Source organism: Eumetopias jubatus, unplaced genomic scaffold, assembly GCF_037043125.1.
Source record: "Eumetopias jubatus isolate StellerSeaLion01/CBP00866 unplaced genomic scaffold, mEumJub1_p1.0 scaffold_16, whole genome shotgun sequence".
NCBI lineage: Eukaryota > Metazoa > Chordata > Mammalia > Carnivora > Otariidae > Eumetopias > Eumetopias jubatus.
Window position 1 is genome coordinate 26,997,184 of NW_028274822.1, and position 14,487 is coordinate 27,011,670.

Genomic DNA, 14,487 nt, shown 5'->3' on the forward strand with positions numbered 1-14,487 from the left:
GGGTTTTAAGTAAGTCCCATTAGAGAAATTGGCTTAATGATTTTTTTTAATCTCCACTTAACTTGTGCCTTCATCAACCCTTAGAGCATAGCAGAAATTTTAGGGTTTTTTTTTTCCATTTGCCAATTAACAATTTTTATATCTCAAAAGTTTTACACATGCCTGTTGTAGGAAACCGTAAAGATACAGAAATACAAAGAAAAGGAAAGAAAAGTCACCCATAACCTTGTCACCTGGAGATAACCAAAGTTAATATTTTGGAGTTTCAGCTTTTTAAACACATGTTGAATCTTTTTTTTTTTTTAACAAAATGAAATATTAGACACCCCATTTTTTACTCTCCTGTTTTTCACTTAACATGAGCTTCTTTCCACTACTACAGGGAGTCATAAATGTACTTTCTTTTTAAAATTCTTTATTTGAGTATAGTTGACACATAATGTTACATTAGTTTCAGGCATACAGCGTAGTCATTCAGCATGTCTCTAGGTTATGCTGTGCCCACCACAAGAGTCGCTACCATGGATCACCATACAACCCTTGGACCATACCACTGGCTATATGCTCTATGCTGTGATTTTATTCCCAGGACTTCCTCTTTCCATAACTGGGAGCCTGTATCTCCCACTCCCCTTCAAGCATTTGGCGCATCCCCTCACCCCCTTTTCCTCTGGCAACTCTTAGTTCATTCTCTGTATTTATAGGTCTAATTCTTCTTTTTGTTTTATTCATTTGTTTTGTTTTTTAGATTCCACATATGAGTGAAATCATATGGTATTTGTCTTTCTCAGTCTGACTTATTTCACTTAACATGATGGACCTCTAGGTCCATCCATGTTGTCCCAAATGGAAAAAAAAAAAAAAAAAAGAAAGAAAAATTCAAAAACACAAAAACACAAACCCATCCTTTTTTATGGCTGTATAACATTCCATGTGTGTATATATACCATATCTTCTTTATCTGTTCATCTATTAATGGACACTTAGGTTGCTTTCATATATTGGCTATTGTAAATAATGCCTCAGTAAACATAGAGGTACGTATATCTTTTCAAATTAGTGTTTTTGTTTTCTTTGGGTAAATACCCAGTAGCAGAATTATTGGTATTTCTATTTCTATTTTTAATTTTTTGAGGAACCTCCATACTGTTTTCCACAGTGGCTGCACAAGTTTGCACTTCCATGAACAATAATGCACAAGGGTTCTTTTTTCTCTACATCCTCACCAACACTGGTTGTTTCTTGTGTTTTTTATTTTACCCATTCTGACAGGGGCAAGGTGTAATCACATCTCATGGTAGTTTTGATTTGTATTTCCCTGCTGATGAGTGATACTTAGCATTTTTTCATTTGTCTGTTGTCCATGTGGATATCTTTTTTGGGAAAATGTCTATTTAGGTTCTCTGTCCTTTTATTTTTTATCAGATCAGTCTTTTTGGTATTGAGTTGTAAAACTTCCTTACATATTTTGGATACTAACCCCTCATCGGGATATATCATTTGCAAATATTTTCTCTCATTCAGTATGTTGGCTTTTTGTTTTGTGGATGGTTTCCTTCACTGTGCAAAAGCTTTTATTTTGATGTAGTTCCAATAGTTTGTTTTTGCTTTGGTTTCCCTTGCCTGAGGAGACATATATAGAAAAATGTTGCTATGACTGATGTCAGAGAAATTACTGCCTGTGCTCTCTTTTAAGATTCTTTATGGTTTCAGGTCTCATATTTAGGTCTTTAATCTATTTTGAGTTTATAATGTATTCTTAGGTTAGACATTAAAGTTATCAAAGTTTTAGATGACGGACATCACGGAACTAAATCCTTGCACATGTCTATAATGATTCCCCTACGATAAACTCCTGAAAGGATTGCTGTGTTAAAGAGTAGGAACTTCTAGGAGGGTGGGTGGATGGGTTAGCCTGGTGATGGCAATTAAGGAGGGCACGTACTGCATGGAGCACTGGGTATTATATGAAAACAGTGAATCATGGATCACTACATCAAAAACTAATGATGTATTGTATGGTGACTAACATAACATAATAAAATTAAATTAAATTAAAAATAAATAAATAAGAGGCGCCTGGGTGGCTCAGTCGTTAAGCATCTGCCTTCGGCTCAGGTCATGGTCCCAGGGTCCTGGGATCCAGCCCCGCGTCGGGCTCCCTGCTCAGCAGGAAGCCTGCTTCTCCCTCTCCCTCTGCTGCTCCCCCTGCTTGTGTTCCCACTCTCTCTGTCTCTCTCTCTGTCAAATAAATAAATAAAATCTTTAAATAAATAAATAAAGAGTAGGAACTTCTTATAGCTCTTGATATGTAATTTCTAGTTACTTTCCAGAAAGATTTTACTAATTTATACTCCCATTCTTGGAACACCACATCGCACTTTTTCTTTTAGTCTCTTCTAACTGAAGGAAAAATGGTAGCTCATATCGTTTCCTTTCAGTGCTAGGGACGTTGAGCACTTTCCATGTCTACTTTCCAGCTGTAGCTTCTGTAAATGCCCATTATATTCTCTTCTCATATTTCTTTTAATGTGTTCTTATTAATTTCTATAAACTTTTTACATACTAGTGTATTAAGTCTTTGTCACATCACAAATATTCTTTTGTTTGTATCAATTACCTTTAGATGTTGACCATGATCTTTTGTGTGTTGAGGGTTCAATTTATTTGTGATTTATTGTCATACCAAATTTTTAAATTTTTGTCTAATCAAATCTATCAATCCTTTTGGTTTTTCTATCTTTGATACCCTTCCCCACCCAAATTTTATAAAAATATTCACCACTTTTTCTAACATTTTATTTTATTTTATTTTAAGATTTTATCCATTCATTTGAGAGTGAGAGATCACAAGCAGGGGGAGCAGCAGAGGCAGAGGGAGAAGCAGACTCCTCACTGAGCTGGGAGCCCGATGCGGGGCTCCATCCCAGGATCCTGGAATCATGACCTGAGCTGAAGGCAGACGCTTAACCGACTGAGCCACCCAGGCGCCCCTTTTTCTAACATTTTAATGGCTTTATTTTTTTTTCACTTTTTCTTAAAGAACAGTATTAAATGTACCATCATAGACCAGTGAGCATGAATTAAGTGAGGACTAAGCATCACCATTCCACTCTGAATTGTCCTTAACATCTTCTAGGATCCCAGGGAGGTACCATAGTCAGGTTTGGTGGGTGATGGGATGCAGGGGTTTCCTCTGCCCTCTTTGCTGCAACCAACTGAGTCACTTGCTCTTCCCTATGCCTCTTCCCACGTCTTTGTATAAAATATTGTTTTCTACATCTCTGCTCAAGCATTTCTTGCCCCGTAACCCCCCCTTGACTCTTGCATTGTGTCATGTACCCTCCCCTATTACAATACCTTTCATGTGAAATTCAGAGGTGAGACTAGGGAATGGATCTTTTTAAAAAATATAAAAGGCAGAACTATGGAGACAATAAATGATCAATGGTTGCCAGGGGTGAATGGAGGAGAGGGGTGAATAGGCAAAGCACAGAGGATTTTAGGGCAGGGAAAATACTCTGTATTTTCTCTGATATTATACTGGTGGATATTCTGATATTATAATGGTGAATATATGTCATTGTATATTTGTCCAAATCCATAGAATGTACAATACCAAGAATGAACCGTAAGGTAAACTAGGGACTTTGGATGATCATGTGTCACTGTAGGTTCATCCATTGTAACAAATGTCCTACTCTGGTGGGGGTTGTTGATAATGAGGGAGGATATGCAGGTGTGAGGGCAGGGGGTATATGGGGAAATCTCTGTACCTTCCCCTTAATTTTGTTGTGAACCTAAAACTGCTCTTTAAAAAAGTGTAAATTAATTAATTAACTAATTTAAAAAACGTGCTTGAGGTTGGGGAAGGAACTCAAATAGTATAGAAAGGTAGAAGTCAAAAAAATAAAAAGGATATGTTTTTAATTTCCAAGTACCCAGCATCTCACGAGTAGGAAAGGATTTATTATCTTGAAAGCAATGGGAAGCCATCACAGATTTTTCAGCAGGAGAAGGAAAGGGATTTACAGAGGGAGGGCCCAGAGGCCAGGTGGTCAGTTGGGAAGCTATGCAGGGAAGGAGGTGTCCATGTTGGGGAGGTGACAATGGCAAACTGGGAAGGATTCACACACCAGTGGCTGTGGAGGTGAAAGGAAGAGCTGAGGAAAAGATGTGACAAAGTTTCTGGTTTTTCCAAACTGCTGCCCTAACTATCCACCACAGAGTCCATAGGAGATCATGTGAGATTCTCATACAAGGCAGAAAATGCCAAAGTTAGCCAGGTCCACTCCCCCTTTTCTTTTAGTGGGTCCACACTTTTAAAAAATCACCTGGAGAGGTTGTAATGACACGATACACGTTGGAAAGTCATTTCCCAATAAAAATGATCACTATGTAGGACGGCAAAGATAGTTTGCATAACAATGTCTCTTAAAGCCCTCCCCCCGCCACCCCAGTTCTCAGATAGAGGCAAGGTCTGTAGAACCTCTCCTGGCCCACAAAGGACCACAAAATAAGGCTGATGCAGAGGGAGAGAGTTCTCAGGTTAGGAGAATCAGAGTATGTTTATCAGTCTCTAGGGAGTGCAGAGAGGCAGACATGGCTAACAGACCTTCATCTTATCACCCAGGAGGCATGACATGCATGCACAAGGGTCCACATTTGCTAAGACAGTGGAAGCTCTATACCTGTGACCTGCTCAAACAGGCAAAGGTAGAGAACATGACTGCACCAGACATTCCTATATTTTTTAAAAAAATTATTTATTTATTTAACAGAGAGAGAGAGAGAGAGAGAGAGAGAGAGAGGGAGAGGGAGGAGAGCACACATGCACGTGCGTGTGTGCGTACAAGCAAGGGGAGGGGCAGAAGGAGAGGGGGAAGCAGGCTCCTCACTGAGCAGAGAGCCTGACATGGGGCTCCATCCCAGGACCCTGGGATCATGACCTGAGCCAAAGGCAGACCCTTAACCGACTGAGCCACCCAGGTGCTCTGACTAGTTATTATATGTGAGGGATCATCTATCTAGATGGGCTATGGGATGCTGTGAACTATGGGATATAGACCTTACTCTCTCAACATTTGCTGTCTGTTCTGATTATGGAGCCTTGAAAACATCCCTTCCAACAGCTACATTATTTACTTAAAAAATACCACAATCCTTTTTAAAAAGGGGAATGGGCTTCTCTGGGACTGTGAGTAATATTTTTACTAAAAATGCTAAAAGAAGATTTTGCAACTCTAATTAATGTCTTTCTCTATTTGTCTCTCCTACCAGATAATTTTCAAGATCAGATGAAAAGGGAACTAGCCTACCGAGAAGAAATGGTGCAACAGTTACAAATTGTAAGATGATTTCTACTTAAAAATCTATGCCACTTGATGGGTTTGTTTTCAAACCACCCAGTGTCTGAGACTGTTCACGTTTTTGCCGTGAAACCCTTTGGTCCACCTACCACTTACCTCTCAGCTGGTTTAGATACTAATTACCGAAAGATTTACTTAGACACAGGATAAACAGATGTGTCAGTACGTTTCCTCGAAATGTAACTACCTACCATGTGTTAATAGACAGATGTGTAAACTGTCTCTGTGGGTGAACCAGAGGTACCTGCATTGTCTCCCACTGTGCAAACATGTGAACACGGCGCTGGGCTGCACTAGAAGCTCAGTGAGGGGCAATTGTCTTCTCTCTTTCTCTCCTTTTGTTACCCTGAGCCAGGCCCTCCGCTGCCAATAAACTTAGTATAAATACACTTAATCAATTAAATTCACTTGAAGGGTGATAAAAAGAAATGATTCTTTCCAAATGAAGTGTGTTATTCACCCTCCCCTAATCATATTGAAAAGTGGACGCTAAGATGTATTTATGTGGAACCAGGGAAGCAGGAAGGTGCCTGGTAAATATACGTCGTGGGGGTTTTTGTTGCGTTTTTGGTTTTTTCATTCTGAATTCACTGCCCTTCATCTCCATGCAGATACATCTGGTATTAATCATTAGTCCTTTTATTTTTTTTTAAAGATTTTTATTTTTATTTATTTGAGAGAGAGAGAATGAGAGATAGAGAGCACGAGAGGGAAGAGGGTCAGAGGGAGAAGCAGACTCCCCGCCGAGCAGGGAGCCCGATGTGGGACTCGATCCCGATGTGGGACTCGATCCTGGGACTCCAGGATCATGACCTGAGGCGAAGGCAGTTGCTTAACCGAGCCACCCAGGCGCCCAATCATTAGTCCTTTTAAAAACAGTCTCCCATACTCTGATTTACATGAGTACGATGGGGAAAATAATTTCTCTTCCATGTTTGTAAGATATTTTTAATCACCTGGATAAAGACATACACTGATCCTTAGTGGTATTCTCAGCATGATTATTATAATTTGGATTGCTTGACATTTCTGAGCTGGTCCATGTTACTCTTATCTTACTAAGCATGTATCTACACACACCTGCCTGTCTTGTCTAGAGAGCCAGATAGCTAGCTCTCTATCGGGATAACTCAAGGAAGACAGGTATTAATGTTTTCTTTCTGCATCAGAGAAATCATGCTTGTGTTAATGGAGATTGCTGGGGGTCATTTTTAAAACAACCTTGTAGCTCATGAGGTTTTTTCCCCATTCTGGGAGCTGCGTTAAAAGTGCTACTTATGGGGACGCGTCTGCTTTCGGCTCAGGTCATGATCCCAGAGTCCCCGGGATCAAGTCCCACATCGGGCTCCTTGCTCAGCAAAGAACCTGCTTCTCCCTCTGCCTGCCTCTGTCTCTCTCTCTGATAAATAAATAAAATCTTAAAAACAATATTTATTTTAAAAAAATGTGCTACTTATGCTCATAACATGTCCGCTGGTTTTCATTGGCCTCAAGTACTGGTTAACATTCTCTTTTCTGAAAGCCACCTCAGCATAAGATGCCTCTTAAACAGGACCTTTCTTCTTGTTTCAGTTTTGTTTGTGTTAGTTTTGTTTGTACCTAAAGTCATAGGAGGGGGTGGGGTGTAGAAGGATTTTTCTTAATTGATTGATAACTAAGCCCCCAAAGAGGCTAAAGAAAAATGTATCTACATTCTCAGCTTTTGATTAATAAGAGCTATTAATTACTTGCTGTGAATATGCTTATTGTTTTCTTTGTCCAAAGGACAAATTTATTTTTCTTTTTTAAGATTTTATTTTTAAGTTATCTCTACACCCAATGTGAGGCTTGAACTCACCACCGTGAGATCAAGAATCACATGCTGGTCCAGGCTGTCCTGCCAGGCACCCCGATCCAAAGGAAGAATTTAAGTTTAGATTTGGAGATAGGGGGATGTAAAATTTTAAGACCTTACTGATTTTACACATCACTTTTAGACTCTTAAAACAAAAATAGCGACCGAAATTTGTAATTTCGTGGGGGGGGCGGGTATCGGATATAGCAACGTGGGCTTTAGGAAAGGGGACTAAGTATTTATTTCAGTGCCCCTGTTTAAGGTCAGTTATGTAACTTTAATGTCTTAATTCTCATTGACATTCAGTTGCTTTAGTGAACGAGGACATGATACTGCATCCATGTAATAAGCGGGCAGTATTAATAGAAGAAAAATGGCTTTTGAGATATTCAGTACCTGGAAGATATAAACTGGTATTACTAAACATTTTTATTACATTGTATCACAAAATATTTTATCATCATATATTCATTTATCTAGACAAGTGTTATTAATTCAGATTTCTCTAGATAGTAAATGGTTCCTGGTCACAAATTAAATTCTTTGGGAGAAGCTAGAAATAGTTCCCCCAGTCCTGTAGGTACCATATAATTTCTGAAATCCACAAAAGCACATCCAGGATGACAACATGAAAACAAGTGTAATAGACAAGATTTGTCCCTGCTTCTTCTCTTGTGTTTCCTGCCGTAAGACCAGAAGGGTCTTCACAGTGCCTCCAATACCTAGCATTGGTGTTTAGCATCAAATGGCTATCAATAAACATTTGCTGAATGAATCACCATCCAGGGATGACCTCTGACTCAACTCTGATACTCTCATAGAGTGGTCCTCTTAATTCTTTTCCAAATTTCCCTGGCTTGTCCCTGATTTCCTCAAATTTTCTTTTGTGCTAGGAAACTACTACTAAAATGACTAAAGAAAGCCATACTGGTGAATTATGGGAAGCACTGTCCTTGGGACCCCCAGACACAAGCTGGAAGGTCTGCAAACTTTAGTTCAAGACTACTCCCGGGCACCTGGGTGGCTCAGTTGTTAAGCGTCTGCCTTCAGCTCAGGTCATGATCCCAGGATCCTGGGATCGAGTCCCACATTGGGCTCCTTGCTCGGCGGGAAGACTGCCTCTCCCTCTCCCACTCTCCCTGCTTGTGTTCCCTCTCTCGCTGTCTCTCTCTCTCTGTCAAATAACTAAATAAAATCTTAAAAAAAAAAAAAAAGAAAGACTACTCCCATATAGTCCATTAAGTGTCAGTTCCTCAGCCAAAGGAACTCGTAAGGTCTAATCTAGTGCCCTGATAGGGATATAGTAAGGCACAAGTGCGTAATCAACATGAAATGGTCGTGCTTGTCATCGAAAGCTATCCAGTACGAGTAATCAATTTCATGGCACACCCCTTCCCAAAGCAGTACCTCTAATAGTAGGATTTTCAAGTCCTGGTGGCTAGATAGATTTTTGTGCAAGAAGGACCTGTGTTCACATTATACCATCTGCTTTGGAATTGAGGCAGCAAACTCAAGGTTACCTGAACAGAAATTTATCTAATCTTTTATTCAGCTTGTTTTATTTACTAAAGTACTGGGGGGAGTAATATCTTTAGAAAATTCTACCTAAAAATTTTCAAGATGTTGCTAGGTATCACAATTATTCACTTTCTCAATATTTTTAGTTGAATGATCTAATTCATCAGTAAATATGGTTACATGCTTTGCTTCCTAGGAATAGGGCAATTCACTCAGAATTATCTGATTGTATTATATTTAAATTATTTTATATTTAAGGTTTACAGAGCATATGTTACAGAAGAGTCATTTGCCTACAGAATAGGCATTTTTTTTCCTTTAGATGAAATAAAAACCCATCCCATCCTGCAGAAATGGAGAATTCAAATATATTAAAGCCATCATATTTTATAACAATTCCCATAGATCCAAAATGCATTTATCCTATGCTGTTACACAGTGTTCTTATTCAAAAGATTATATCAAAAGCATCTCGGGTATCATTGCTATAGAAAGTAAACTTATGAATTTCTTTGGCTTCTGCATTTTTAGATTCTCCACTGACTATAATTTCTGCACCACCGCTTCCTTTTTCAGTTTGTTAAATGCGAAGTGGTGATGACTATACAGTCAAATAATTGACTCTGTTTGTACATTTATAAATGAATGTGCGTTTCTCTCAATGTGAGATTTAAAGCATATGCAGTTTATTTAACATTTATACATGGGCAACAAGATAACTTTTTTTTAATAGTTTAAAATTAGAATTTATAGTACTTCATACAGTTTGTGTTAAAGTCCTCAACCCCTGCCCTGGGTTTTCAAACCCTTACAATGTTTTCTTTACTAAGCTAGAGTTATTTATACAAACAAAGAAATATATTCTTCTCACTATGAACCAAATGCAAAAGTTTTAAAATTTAACAAGTTCATGAAAATGTTAGTGTATAGTATAGTACAGAGCAAAAAATTTTCTCATTCACAAGGGGATTGTGATTCTAGGCAAACTTTGTTCAATTTTGAAAACAAAACCTATCACCCTGTACAATTAAGAAGAAGGTGAAGAAGCTAAATGCAATGTTACATATCAATGACATCTAAATTTTTAAAAATTAAAAAAAGAAGCTGAAGATATTTTACTCAGTGTATAACCTCTTGATTAAGGTTTTTTCAAGGACTGAAATATAATTTACACATTATGATGCCTTGATAACTTTTTTTCAGTGATAATTTGGCAACAGTGTTTTTCAATCAAGTCCATCTGTGTAGCAGCTACTGCTGTAGGTTTGTCGAAGACATACTCTTCTTTAGTCATAATTCTTGCAGGACCTTGTGAAGCTGCAAAAAAGAGCTTGTGATGAATGGCTCAACCCAGATCGACATCCTTCAAACTTGCTGGATTGCTAGGAAGAGGCCCGTCGATGGAGAAAATGTGCTAGTCTCAAAGTGCCCTCTGCTGTTTCTCCAGAACACTGCCGTCCCACGCAGCCCCCGGAAGCTGGTCTCAAAAGTTCTTCATTAAAAGCCTCAATTAAAATAACGCTCAATCAATAGATTTAGTACTAATGTTTCGTTCACTGTGGACTTGTAAAAAAGCAATTTCCAACTTCCTGATGGTGGGAGCACAGTGCTTCCTCGAAGAGAAAAGAGCGAGGTCTTTATTGTTGCTGGAGGGGCCCTCCCTCTTTGGCAAGGGCACAGATCTTCAGCGATAGGGTCTTTCCTTGGAGATTCTCCAGGATTCATTAGGATGGGAATTTGCTCAGACTTCTAACGTTCTCCACCCAGAGAGTTTTTAAAATATGGTCTACATGCTCTTTAAAAGGTAGATAGAACGATTACTGTTTGGCACTATGTTTTTAGGATAAGATCCCTAGGCCACTAGAGGATTTTGCTTTTGTGGCTAAATATGCAAGAAAAGAAGGTCCCTACAAGTCAGACGAATTGATGCTGCCTTAACATTCTCCAGCAGCAGACAGACTTTGACTACAGTGGGTCCTTTTCCCATTACTGATCGATTGCCATGCATCTTGACAAGGCAATCACAGTTCCCTAGTTATGTGGCCTGCTCTTCCTTCTCTTTTTGACATGCTAACCCACCTGAATGTCTGAGGTCAGGCTAATTCTTTCTTGGCACAAACTAGGAAGTTATCCTTTTATACTTTTGATAGACTAACACCAACTAGGTAATTAATTTAGAATTTATATAACTGAGGGATTTTTTTTTTCTTTGTCCATGCCAATCTTGGTGATTTCTAAGCTGGTCAAAATGAAAGGAAAAAAAAAAGGTTTTATAAGTTCTAGTACAGGAAATTTACATGGAATAATTAGCTCAAATGGAGCCTCTAGGAGCCTGAGCTCCCAAGTTGGGGAGTGCGTGCCGAGATCTCTGTGAATCCACTATTGCATTTCATGGAACACAACTGTCGATTATAAGAGGCGCCATTACTTGATGTATCACAAGAAAAGAAATTTCCAGCTATAATTCTAAGCTATCATCAACTATAAGACATCTAATCTCAGAGATGTTAAAATGGGAGGGGGGAAAATGCATTTTAGAATCAAGGAGATAGGGTAATTTCCATGAACAGTTGAGCCATGTGCTAGTATATTCTTTATCATTCATGATTTAGGACTTAGCATTGATGAAGAAACATGATTTTCAGCTCACAACCTTATGCTTTTTGGTCTTTGTTTTTGTTTGGCTTTTATTTCATTTTGTTTGAATGAAATGAATGCAACAGTGTTTGAGTGAGGGTGATTCTTCAAACAGATTTAAATTCCCATCTGGAGATTTGGGACTCAAATGCGGAAATATCCCTTTTCCCCCACCGAGTCCTTTTTCTCTTTTTCTTCTCAGTTTCCCACCTTAATAAAATGCTACATTGTTATTTCTGGCAGGAAAAGAAAAGAGAAAAGGGAGAGAGGGAGGGAGGGAGGAAGGAAGAGTGGGAGGAAGGAAGGAAAGAAAAAGGCATTCTGACATAGATCTGAAAGCAGTGCCCTTCAGGCCCTTATCTTTGGGTTAGAATGAGTAGTTTATTGGCTTTGATGAGACAGCCCAAGGTGATGTCAACTTGTGTAGTGTCTGGGATGGAACAGATGCTTTCTAAATCGTTGTGGCATCGAATCTTGGTGTCGAGGACTTTCTCTAAATGTGAGTGTGGTGCAAACACATTGTATTAGGTAAGTCCTCATACCCAGAGGTTTACATCATTTCTACTTCTTCTCCTAAATAATAGAATTCCATTCGAGGCTCTGTTGGATCATGCCTCTGAAGAGAGAGGTGATGCACGTGTTTTGGCATATCACAACACGCACCGTGATGGCAAATGCGTGTCTCTGTTAATAGCAGGTATAGCATGAGCTAGAGTGAGAAGAACAGGTAACTAGAGTAGGTGCCTATGTCACTGTTCTTGTCATAGTTGTCCAGCTCAGCTCAGCTCACGTCCTAAAATGTGAGATTGGGACTCCGAACTTTTTATGGCACTAACTGAATGAATCATTAATTTATTGCTGTTGTCTGTGGCCTTTAGCAGATATGTGCCTGTTAGATGCATCCATGTTGTGTTTGTGTATCAAAATAGTGAGATGATTATGTTAGCTTCTCTCTCTCTCTCTTTTTTTTTCTGCCATTAAAAACCCTGATTCAACTGGCCAGTTATCATGGCAAAATGGTCCAGCTAATCTTAGGCACTCACATCATTGTAGATTCATGGTTCCTTCCCAGTAGAAAAGGCTCATATTTATGGATGGTGGATCAGGAGGACAAAGCACAAATATGCTGGAAACATGGAGAACGTGTATGTATCAGTATTCAAAAACATTGCCTAATCAGACGAAAATAATTGCATTTCCCTTGCGGCTTTTACGTAATAGCCGTATTTCACGTTACATTCTAGAAGGCTGGATATTCATTTCTTTAAATATAAAATAGGTTCAAATCTTTAGAGTCCTGAGTTTAGCCTTATCATGCTGAAGGTAAGTAACATAATGATAGAATACCTTAACTGGGGTTAATGAAGAGGAAAATGTAAATAAAACATGTAATGCAATTTCAGCCATTTGAATCTTCTAATGAAAAGTAACATATCAAATGGGATAGGCTTTCGTTCAAAGTCTTAGCACTGAAAAGTACTTTTCAAGTTTATCCAGGTAGCATCCTCAGGGGTCATATTTCCCCCTCAGTGCAATTATTTCTGATGCTTCTTAGTAGTTATTGGGAAATTACCCAGAGTAATAATTCATGTTCAGTTCATCTTATTTGTGATTTATAATGACAGCATATTTTGTCACTGTAATTAAATGAAAGCTAGCATTGAACTAGTTCTTAATCACATCCTTGTCTCTTTATTTTGGACGTATATTATAACATCGTAAGTTTCATTTTCATACCTAAATAAAAAATAATAATACCATATTATTAAATGCAAATTTTAAAAAATTCTGAAAGTGAAATGTCATATACTGACCTCAGAGACTAGCTCTAGCAAGAGTCCGGTGTGATCACCAGTTCTGTCCTTGATACCATTTTTAACAGGCCTTAGGAGTTTCTATAACCTGGAAGCTACATACTGTTTTGTTTTGTTTTTTTTAAAGATTTTATTTATTCATTTGAGAGAGAGAGAATGAGAGATAGAGAGCACGAGAGGGAAGAGGGTCAGAGGGAGGAGCAGACTCCCTGCCGAGCAGGGAGCCCGATGTGGGACTCGATCCCGGGACTCCGGGATCATGACCTGAGCCGAAGGCAGTCGCTTAACCAACTGAGCCACCCAGGCGCCCTGGAAGCTACATACTGTTGATGATCAGATGGAGACCTTTTCTCCTTAAGAGGGGGATTCACTGGCATTCAAATTTTTAGGCATGATGAAGGGTCTCCATATGCATCTGTCTTTAAATTTAGCTTATCTGGATAGTTTTGCTTATTTTTATCTTACAGATCCCCTATGCAGCAAGCTTGATCAGGAAAGAAAAGCTTGGTGCCCATCTCAGCAAAAGCTAAAAGGTAAGCTTACCAGACGAAAGAGATTTTCCCGAATTCGGAATTCTTATTGCTCAGCCATGTTCTTTATTTGGTATATTCAAAATAGCCCAGGGGATTAGTAAAGTTGCATCCCGTGTTTCAGCCAATATACGGATGAACTTTGTTATGCCCAGGCATGGGACTTCCTAAGTGAGTGGCCATGGACATTTTAGGGATTCCTTGGAAAAGTCCTAAAACTAGGGAAATTCTCTACTCCTCTGCAGAAGCAATCTTCATTCTGTTTTGAGGTTTTCTGTTCTCTATGGTTCTCCTTGACACCCCGACTACTGCCCCTCCACACGAAAGTGGCATGTCAGCAATCACAGTTACTGTGCCTCATCTTCTCTGCCTCTCCTTTACTCCCAAAAGTCTTCCCGAAATCTGGCTTCCAGGGAGCTTCTGACAGACGGTGATGTGAACAATTGCAGGCAATGTGGACCTTTGAGAACATCGCTGTAGGAAGAGTCATTCATTCTTTCCCTAAACCAATCATTGTCTCTCTAGAGCTGAAGCCAGGTTCAAGCCCACATCCCTGGCAATGATTTAAAAGACAAATACTCTGGGCTCCTAAGGCAAGGAAGACAGTAAAAATTCAATAACTGTAGTCAGAACAGACCTAAACATTTCAAAAGCAACTTTTTGATTACGTAGAAGACATATATAATTTTTAGAATAGAAGGGATATAAAAACTATGGCTTGTTGGTTCTGTAACGATACATTAGGATGACCTAACAACTGGAATTGCTAAATCAGGAAAAAACTC

The 14,487-nt window shown here is 39.0% G+C and overlaps 1 protein-coding gene across 1 annotated transcript in view; it reads left to right on the forward strand.

Annotated features, from left to right (window-relative positions):
• SKOR2 (SKI family transcriptional corepressor 2) overlaps positions 1-13,702 on the forward strand; it is a 35,085-nt gene extending 21,383 nt beyond the window's left edge. The window contains exons 6-7 of the mRNA XM_028098132.2: positions 5,281-5,348; positions 13,640-13,702. Of these exons, the coding sequence (XP_027953933.1) occupies positions 5,281-5,348; positions 13,640-13,702 (131 nt within the window). The remainder of the gene's footprint in view (positions 1-5,280; positions 5,349-13,639) is intronic.
• The last annotated feature ends 785 nt before the right edge of the window (positions 13,703-14,487 follow it).